The following is a 10043-nucleotide window of genomic DNA, read 5'->3' as shown; positions in this document are numbered from 1 at the left end:
TATGAACTGATCTGAATATGGAGTGCCCCAAAAATCATTTATGGAATCTTCTACAGATCGGAGGGTTTGGATCATCCTATGGAAATGATTTTTGGGGCACAACCTATTTACGTTGTGCCCAAACAGATGAACGGTTTGGATCATCATATGGATTGGGCCGTACCTACCTTTTTTGGACTCCACGTGTCTTCACGGCCAACCCATCATATAAATTCTCGATTTGAGCATTGCCTTCTATGCTTTTAGGAGGCCATGAGTCATCCATATATTGATATCTGAACTTGGGTTTTCTATAACTGCCTGATAAGTTCCTCATCTATAATTTTCTGTTCCTAGATATTCTCTCCTCTTACCAAGGCGACTGGGGTCAAACAGGTAAGATGACTTCGGAAAAGAAAATTTGCTAGGCAACTTCATAGAAAGCCATTTCGTGGCTCATTTTGCAGGAGAGAACAACCACTGTTGGGGGTAAAATTGGCATTTACCGTGAATGAATGACACGTGGTACTTCCGGATAATTAGAAACCAATTTAAGGGTTTTAGGAGAAAAGATAATCCTCTCCTTATAAATAGTAACGTCCAAGCTGGGAAACCGCCTCCCATAGAGGTAACACATCCTAAGGCGGTGACTCTACTTATGGGAAGTTCATTAAATAGTAGCTTGCTCGTTCAAGGAAGTAAGATATCTATTAAATATAGATATAAACTTATCTCTCGAGGAAGTCGACCAATTAGGCAAGACTCCTACAACAACAATATTCTAATAATTGGGGGCTCTTTTCTCTATAAAAAGGGACCCTTATATTCATAATGGAACTACATTAGACTTGATCCTCAAAGAAAGGGTACGTAAGGCAGCTTGGCAACAGCCAAGTTCAGTCACAATCCTTCTCCATCAATCTTTATTGGTAGTGCTTCTAAATCTAATCTCCTTCCCTTCCATTACCCTGTGATTCCAATTTCTTGCTTAACTATTCGGGTGCGTTTGGATTGCTGGAATCAAGAAAGGGAATCAGCATAAGATGCCATTCCCATACCGATTCACGTTGTAAACTGAATCCCAATTGCAAGGTTGATGTTTGGGTTCAACAGCAGTTCGGTATGGAATAATAAGTTGGATTCATCAACACTTCAATGAAAGGCAGCCCTGCTTGTTAGAAAAGTGATGTGCAAATCTGTAATTTAGGATTCGAGAATACAATATAACAAATTAACCTCACAACTTGAAGACAGAGATCAATAATACTATTTTCTGCAATAATAATCTGTAAAGAAAAAAAGAAATCGTTAGATCACTTATCGAGTTGAGGCATGAAGAATTTTCGTTGTCCTTAAGGCAAATCTCGCCTCCACTATGACAAATCAACGGTGCAGATGGGCGTCTCGGCGTATGCCTCCAGGATACAACAACTCTCGCTCCAGGGGTGTGCACTCACGCAGCCCGGATGCCTAAGAACTCGCTTATATTTGCCAAAAGCCTTGAGCAGAAAACCAGAGAGAAAACCAGAGAGAAAACCAGAGAAGAGAAAGAGCAGAAGAAGAATCCGTCAAGGATGTCTTTCTGTTTTCTCTAAAATCGATTTATATAGAAAGATAATCGACACGTTAGGGTGAAACGTTGCACTCTTTTAGTGCGTGAGAGACGTTTTCCAAACGGTCACTAAACCACGATTAAGGAATCTCAAACGGCAAAAAAAGAGTTAAAACAAAAATAAATAAATTCTTGACCGTTAAAAGAAAAAATAAATAAATAAAAAGAAAAGCCTTACATCCACGCGCGCGGTCGGCCGAGCCGAGCGGCGCACATGTGTGGTAAGATCAAAAGCCCACCGGACCTAAGTAGGCGATTCGTGCGCGTAAGATCCCCATGGCCTCTTGCTTATTCACAAGGTTAAGAGAGTGAAAGTAAATATATGGCCACTCATCCTCTAACTCTTCCCATCTAGGACTAAAGTTTTCTCATGACTTTAGTCTTTTTGAAGGGAAGCCCAAAAGTATACATATAAAGACTAAAAACACAATTGGAAGTTTGAATTACGAAAAGACTTTTTTCACATAAAAAGTCAACACTGCTACTACTTCCTCCGGTTAGAATCCTCCGCCTCTCCACCGTCCATTCAAGAAAATGAGCAGAGATGAAAAACCCAAATTGACGTCCGTGCCCGCCATGGTTGCTGAGCTCGCCTAAGGTTTTTTTTTTTCATCAGAGGGTAAATCAAATCATCGTTGCCCCCGCCATGGCTGCCGAGCTCACCTAGGGTTTTTTTTTTCATCAGAGGGTAAATCAAATCATCGTTGCCCAAAAAATAGATAACAAAAGGAGAGAGTTAATCCAACAAAGAGAAAAGAAACCCATAAGACCAATTTCTCATTTTCAAAGACTAAACCATTATTGCCAAAGAAACAAGAAAGATGAATCCGGCAAAGAAAAAAGAAACAGAAAATTAAGAAACCCACACAATGAACCATTTCTCAACTCCTTGCTGATGTAAAATCAAGAACCAAGAAATGAGGGTTTGATGGTTGGATTTCTTCCCGAGCTAGCCTAGGGTTTTGCAAAGCAGAGGGAAGGGATGGCAATCAAGATCTAGGGTTTATCTAGGGTAGGTCTGATGCCTTGCTTCAGGAAGGTGATAATGGCAGGCATCTCCCATTTTGGATGTTCTGAGAGAGAGAGAGAGAAAGAGAGAGAGAGAGAGGGAGACTTAAACCGCGGGAAATTTTATCGCAAAATCAAGGGTTTTTTCGATGGGAATCAGAATACCACCTACTTCGGGTGGTATCATAATCCCCCAGATATTCCACCCGATATTCCGCGTAGACCTGGCAAACGGGTGGGCCGGGCCGGGCCGCGTCAACCTGCGGGTGCGGGTCACACGGGCTGGGTCAGGAAATGACCCGCATTTTTGCAGGTCAGAATTTACGTGACCCGCGCGGCCCGCGGGTGGGCCGGGTCAACTGCAAATTCAAACAGTGATTAAATTCAAACGATTTTTTTAATTTAGGAAAATGTTAAAGCTTAAAAGTAGGGGATGGCCGGCATCGTGGGATGATCCAAACCGTCCATTAGATGGCCCACAGCCTAAATAGGTTGTGCCTCAAAAATCATTTCAATAGGTTGATCCCAACCCTCCGATCTATAGAGGGTTAGGATTAAGTGATCAATCTTCTAACATTCAAATCGGAGGGTTGGGATCAACCTATGGTGCTAGCCATAACCTATTTAGACATTAAACCCTTAAAAAATAGATTAGCATGACAAAATCACCATCCTTTGCATTAGAAAAAAAAGCCATCTAACTAGATTAGCATAACAAAATCACCACCCTTAAAAAAGCCAAGTGACTTGCGGGTGCCCGCGGGTAGACCCGACCCGACCCATGTTTTTGGAGGTTGGGTCACCCACGGGTTAGTTTTGACGGGTCACTAAAACTCAGACCCGTGCCCGCAAATTTGCGGGTGGGTCGGGTCGACCCGCGGGCACGGGTCACTTTTGCCAGGTCTAATTCCGCGAAGCCATACCCATTACACCGAGTAAGGCTAGCCAAACTCTGGAATCAGTGGCTTCGGAATCAAACACTGTTTCTGATTACTGAGTCCTGAGATCCAAACACGCCCTTGAAGTATCATAATTTCGGCTTTACTAACATCTTTTCTGTGAGTACAAGTTGCTTACAGATCAACTCTATCACCATTAGATCGTGTAGAGCGGATTTGCCAACTCATTTTTAGCAAATGTTTTCTCATTTGTTTAATTCATCTGAGGTAGCTGTCCTGTCCTGCAAAAGTGCTGCGAAATACCTTTAGGATGAAATTGCCAAAGCAAATCCCTCAAAAAATACCAGCAAAGCCATTACGTCATCCGTACTAGAACAGTAACAAGTTTTAATGAGATATTGAAATCTCGCCTACTTTGTGCAACTGCTAACTAATGACACGAGCTCGTTCCATGGACAATACATCTCCTTACAGAATGCCAAAAAGCACATAGAGTCAGTCCTTATCTACGAAAGAAGGCCACATGCCAAATATACAGCCACACAAGATCTTGCACATTAGTTATAAGAGAAGAGAAGCATGCCATTGTACCTTTTGTAACATCGGTCATGGCTTTTGAGCTTAGATTTCCTTTTTCTTTGTTATTTTCCATCTTTCTCTTACAGATATGCAGTGCGATCGACACCATAACTCCAACCCAGTCCATCAAAGACGGAGAAACCATAATTTCACCGGGGGAAAAATTCGCATTAGGGTTCTTCAGCCCTCCCTCTAATGTTAATCGATACGTCGGAATATGGTACAACGAGGTTCCGGATCAAACAGTTGTATGGGTCGCCAACAGAGAAAACCCGCTTACAGATTCCTCTGGAGTTCTTAAAATTACCGATGATGGAAATCTTGTGATCTTGGATGGGAGACTCAAGTTTATTTGGTCGACTAATGTTTCAAATTTTGAGAAAAATACAAGTGCTAAGCTCTTGGATTCAGGGAATCTGATTCTATGCAATGGGAATTGTGCTGATCACAAGAGTACGGTATGGGAGAGCTTTGATTATCCAACGCACTCCATGCTTCCAGGGATGAAACTTGGGTTGAACCTGAAAACTGGTCTAAACCAGTCCCTAACATCATGGAAATCACAAAATGATCCGGCGAATGGGGAATTCACCTTCTGGCTGGACCCACAAGGGTTGCCCCAGTTCTTTTTATGTCAAGGATCGGAACGGAATTGGCGAAGTGGGCCTTGGAACGGTAAGAGACTAAGTGGCGTGCCCGATATGAATCAAAATTTCATATTCAATTATAGTTACATATCTAATGATGATGAGATCTACCTCACTTACAATCTAAAAAATGACTCGCTGATCACGACGATGGTTTTAAGTGACTCGGGCATGCTCCAAAGGGAGACATGGTTCGATGGGAGCCATAAATGGAAACAATTCTGGTCGAACATCGAAGATCAATGTGACAATTACGCAGTGTGTGGGGTGTACGGCATCTGCAGTACCAGACAGTCGCCAGTGTGTCAGTGTTTGAAAGGGTTTGAACCCAAATCGCCTCAGAACTGGTATTTGAGAAACTGGTCTGATGGTTGCAAGAGACGGAGGCTGTTAGATTGTAGGAAGGGAAATGGGTTCTTGAGGTTCGAACATGTGAAGCTGCCCGATACTCGGAAGGCTCGATTAGATGCGAGTATGAGCTCAAATGAGTGCGCGAATGAATGTCTGAACAACTGTTCTTGCACTGCATACGCGAGTGCTGATAATAATGGGAGTGGTTGTGTGATTTGGTATGGGGACTTGATTGATCTTAAATTGTTTGAAGATGGTGGTCAGGATATTTACGTACGAGTTGATGCTTCTGAGCTAGGTAAGTGAGTTGCTTGATGCTTAATAACTTTACTTTGTTTCAATCAGTACCATGTCTAACAAAAATCATTTAATCTAACAAGTATCTAAAGTCTATCCAATAACAAGTAAAGTTATTTGTGGGTTTTGAGGCATGCCATATCTCTTCATGTTCTTTAACTTCGAATGCAAATTCCATGAGAGCATTTGACTTTGTGTGAGTGAGATATCTAGTTTGTGAACCTAAACCCAGTAAATCACAAAAGCAGTAAAGAAAATAAGAAAAAACACATAGCAAAACAAGGACTACAGTAAAGTAAATAAGAGAAAACACAAAGCAAAGCATGGCCTACAGTAGAGAAAATAACAAACATGTAACACAACAAGACCTACAATACAGAAAATATGAAGAATCACACGACACAATAAGACCTACGTGACTCAACAGTGTGTCTACATCCACATAGGAGATGATATGATTTTCAACTATCTCTATGATCACAGGTCCAAGTTTCTCTCTCTCACCACTCTTGGAACTCGAAAGTGTAACTGTTTCACATAACCCTAATAAGTGTTGGATTTTGTATCATGTAAACGGTTGAGAGACTCTTGTTTTACAGTTCTCGAGGAATGGTTTTGGGTTGGTAAAAACCTACACGAAAAGAGAGTGAGTTCTAGGCTCGGGGAAAAATCAAAGTATATAAGGTCTCTAAACACCAGTCCCTTGTGTTTGTGTGTGTGTGTGTGTGTGTGAGAGAGAGAGAGAGAGAGAGGAAGCTCTTTCATTGTGTGTTTATGTGTATGTGCGCGCGCGCGCGCGTGTGTGTGTGTGTGTGTGTGAGAGAGAGAGAGAGAGAGAGAGAGAGAGAGAGAGAGAGAGAGAGAGAGAGAGAGAGAGAGAGAGAGAGAGAGAGTTTGTGAGATTTGGATAAGCTGTATGTAATTCTTCTCATTTGATTTCTCTCATAATGGAAGATCGCTGTCATACTTAGGGGGCCATAGGCATCAATGCCGAACCATGAAAATATTGATGGTCTTGTGTGTATTAGTATGTTGTATTTTCTCATTGGTTTCTCGTTTTATTTACTTATGTGTGTATATATTTTACCGTAACATCACAATAAAAAGAAACCCTCAAAATAATATAATACTCGTTACAAATACTGAAAAATACTTCCCAAACCTAGCACACACTAGTTCGCGTAAAGTGTACACTCCTACTCTGAGATGTTAGTGATTTTGGATTTTTAAAATCTTATATTTTGCCATGTTTTAGTGTTTTTGGAAAATGTTTTCTCAATAGCGTTTGGGAAAAAGAAAATGTTTTCTTGGAAAGATTTGCTTTTTACAAAAGGATGTAGAAGTGTAGTTGAAAAGATAGTCTCGTACCGAATGAGAGAAAGGAAAGAGAAAGGCTTATAAAGCATTACACTTCTCTACTACTTGTTTGTTTGCACATTGGGTTGAACCCATGGTTGGACCCGCTCGCGCGGTGTGGGCAATGGGTTATAGGGCTATAGGGCTATAGGGTGCATAGCGGCGCTTTTTTAGGCGCTCTTTGCACTTTGTGACGTCGCGAGGAGCGATCAGAGCCTTTAATTTTTCCAGATTTGATTTGGACCGTTGGATCAAGATGAAGGTGAACTGGTCGGATGGGTGGGCCGAATGGTTCGGTTGGATTGGGCTTCGACTCGGGCCTAACAGTCGGCCCAGCGGGCCCAGTACTCCAACGGTGAAGGAGTGTGATCTAATGGGTTGTGTCCCTTCCCCCAACGGTCAAGAGCCAAGGGGGTGCGATTCGCACCATAGATAGTTGATCTAACGATGATGGGGTTGGAAAGAGGTTTTACTCAAACCAACAGTCACCTCTAGGATCAATCAGGACCGTTGAATATCAAATGGGAGCGATCTAACGGTCATATTTCAAACATTCTGGAAAGGTGCTCTGTAGAGGTGTTTTTCATACAGAAAAGACACTAGGTCGTCTATAAAATGTGCAGAATTCGGTCATTTCATTACAGAGGAACGAATTCGCAATTCCCTTGTGCAATTCTGACAAAATTTAAACACTCTTGTACATTCTTTCAAAATCCCGAAGTATTTCTACATACTGTTTTTCTTTTGTTTACTGTTCTAGATATAGTTCTTCTGTAGAAACAGTATCTAGAAATTTCTCTAAGGCTTGAAATTTCGGAAGGGCATTTCGGGTTTGATTCTGCTAGTGTGAGGCGTTATCAAACATTAGTAGGGATTCCCTGTTAGGCTTCATTGTATCTTGGAAGCAATTCGCGGATCCCCTTTGCACACTATTGGTGGGGGCGAATCTTGTCTTAAGGAAAGTGATATCACGCCTTGAAGCAACAGTTTCTAGTTTCTGTTTTCCATCACTAACAGGACCCTCAAATTCTCCAACACGAGATCCCTAACCAACAGAATAAAAGACATCTATCACAACTTAGTAATCGTTTCAACAATCCAGGACACACCTGGTAACACTCTTATCACTGCCAGAAATCAATTTACATTAATTGTTGAAAGTTGGGAAACAGTCGTGTAAGATTAGAAACTCTAGAACTTGTTCACTACTTATGTGAGTAATTTATTAATTAAAGTGGTCTTTTATTAGATGCTAGCTCCATCAGACATTCAAAAGGGTTTCTTCATAAGAAGTGGATGTTAGTAATAGCCATTGTCATCGCCGTGTCGGTGGTGCTTCTCTTGGTTGCATGTGGCTATTGGAAGTGGAGGCGGTGGATGAGAGGAAAAGGTAGAAATGAATGATTTTGTTTACAAAAGAGCAAGCACATTAAATTACTTAGATGCTGACATTTAGCATTTTTTATGCGGCTTTATTTAGGTCCCCAGGATGAGGAATTTTTCAATGAAGTTTTCTACAGTGGATATGAGCCTGAAGGAAGTGGGAAAGGCACAGAATTGCCATTATTTGATCTGGGTACTATCGTAGCTGCTACAGAGAACTTCTCGGGTGCAAAAAAACTTGGAGAGGGTGGGTTTGGTATTGTTTATAAGGTAACGTCTCATTTCATAAAGCACAAATTATAAAAGAAAGCCGCACGCACGCACGCGCACCCACACACATACAATAAAATGAAATGTTTGACGCAAACTTCCAGGGTACATTGTGTAACGGACTGGACATAGCAGTGAAAAGACTTTCCAGGAATTCTGGGCAGGGGGCAGAGGAATTCAAAAATGAGGTTATGCTGATCTCCAAACTTCAGCATAGGAATCTTGTTAGGATTCTAGGTTGCTGCATTCAAGGAGATGAAAAGATGTTGATATATGAGTACATGCCTAACAAAAGCTTGGACTCCTTTATATTCGGTTTGGCTCTTTTAATACTTACAGGCTTTCACCTTTATTCCCTTCTATTGTTTTATTTATAGTCCATATTACATTATTTATGTATTTAGTTGATGAAGATTCATGACAGATCAAACCAGGAAGGCGTTGTTGGATTGGAAGAAGAGATTCGACATAATTGTTGCCATTGCTCGAGGAGTTCTTTATCTTCATGAGGATTCTAGATTGAGAATTATCCATAGGGATCTCAAAGCCAGCAATGTTCTGCTAGACAATGAGATGAACCCAAAAATTTCAGATTTTGGTATGGCAAGGATTTTTGGTGTAAATCAGACTCAAGCTAACACTCACAGAGTAGTTGGATCATAGTAAGTACCATTTGAATCCATAAAGATGGTAACTTCTCTTATCACTATTAATACTTATGTCAAATAATGGTCTGCAGTGGTTATATGTCTCCAGAGTATGCAATGAATGGGCTTTTCTCAGTGAAATCAGATGTCTTTAGCTTTGGGGTCATACTGTTAGAGATAATTAGCGGAAAGAAGAATAGTCATTACAACGATGATCCTTCCGTCACTCTGATAGGATGCGTATGTACTGAATTTATATTGTTTTTCATCTCTGTCTACCCAATTTCAGACATACTTTATACTAAGATGAAGTTTGGAACTATTTCAGGCATGGGATCTATGGAAAGAAAGCAGAGCATTAGAGCTACTGGACCCATCAATAATGGTTAATTCTCGTGCAGAAAATGAAGTTTTAAGATGTATACACGTAGGGCTTTTATGTGTGCAAGAAAGTCCAGGAGACAGGCCAACCATGTCAACGGTTGTTTTCATGCTGGGTAACGAAACAACTATGCATCAACCGAAGAAACCTGCATTTTCATGGGGGAACAATTTCAAGGATAAAAACAAATCTACTAGTGGAACAGGATCATGTTCCATAAATGAAATGTCAATTTCTGTGGTAGAATCTCGATAGAGATGAAAATTTCCATGAGAATTGTATAAAAAATCAATAGTATGGACTTCTTCGCTAAAAAATTTCCAAACCTCTAATACATTAAATGGTCCATCTCCCATATCTTGTGACCGAACATTGTTTTGTAACGCAAATGTCAAAGTAAAGCAACTAGATTGAACTGTTATTCATGGTTGTAATCACGGGCGAAGCATTCCCCCCCTCTCGTGATATTTTGTTTGGTCTCAAACTGTCCCGCGCGGTGGTCTGTGCGCCACCTGTTGGATGGATGGACGTTGATCAAGTGCACAATGGCCATTGATCCAAACTAAGCAATCAATGACCTATTTATTGAGCAAATAGATGCTCCGTAATGAAAATATTTCCTTGGTAGAATGA

At 41.0% G+C, this 10043-nt stretch overlaps 1 protein-coding gene across 3 annotated transcripts; it reads left to right on the top strand.

Moving 5' to 3' along the window:
• The first annotated feature begins 3988 nt into the window (after positions 1 to 3988).
• On the top strand, positions 3989 to 9831 carry LOC143883941 (G-type lectin S-receptor-like serine/threonine-protein kinase At4g27290). 3 transcript variants are annotated; one of them, XM_077387264.1, is made up of 7 exons: positions 3993 to 5373; positions 7978 to 8118; positions 8209 to 8381; positions 8486 to 8696; positions 8806 to 9043; positions 9121 to 9268; positions 9357 to 9831. In XM_077387264.1, the coding sequence occupies exons 1-7, from the start codon at positions 4107 to 4109 to the stop codon at positions 9663 to 9665; spliced, it is 2487 nt and encodes an 828-aa protein (XP_077243379.1). In that variant the 5' UTR covers positions 3993 to 4106; the 3' UTR covers positions 9666 to 9831. The 3 variants fall into 3 exon arrangements, with proteins under 3 accessions (XP_077243381.1, XP_077243380.1, XP_077243379.1); XM_077387266.1 differs by lacking the exon at positions 9357 to 9831 and having other exon boundaries at positions 3989 to 5373; positions 9138 to 9273; XM_077387265.1 differs by lacking the exon at positions 7978 to 8118 and having other exon boundaries at positions 3991 to 5373.
• The last annotated feature ends 212 nt before the right edge of the window (positions 9832 to 10043 follow it).

The sequence above is a fragment of the Tasmannia lanceolata genome, unplaced genomic scaffold, assembly GCF_043159265.1.
Source record: "Tasmannia lanceolata isolate RefF3 unplaced genomic scaffold, GAP_Taslan_0.1 ptg000008l, whole genome shotgun sequence".
Lineage (NCBI taxonomy): Eukaryota > Viridiplantae > Streptophyta > Magnoliopsida > Canellales > Winteraceae > Tasmannia > Tasmannia lanceolata.
The sequence above is the reverse complement of the archived record's forward strand: the minus strand, read 5'-3'. Positions and strand labels throughout refer to the sequence as shown.

What these genes read in the sequence shown, in the direction of transcription:
- LOC143883941 (XM_077387264.1), top strand. Translation starts at nt 4,107, where the DNA reads ATGGCTTTTGAGCTTAGATTTCCTTTTTCTTTGTTATTTTCCATCTTT. An exon ending in AGTTGATGCTTCTGAGCTAG is followed by an intron (nt 5,374 to 7,977) that starts GTAAGTGAGTTG and finishes GTCTTTTATTAG; the next exon opens with ATGCTAGCTCCATCAGACAT. An exon ending in CTTGGACTCCTTTATATTCG is followed by an intron (nt 8,697 to 8,805) that starts GTTTGGCTCTTT and finishes GATTCATGACAG; the next exon opens with ATCAAACCAGGAAGGCGTTG.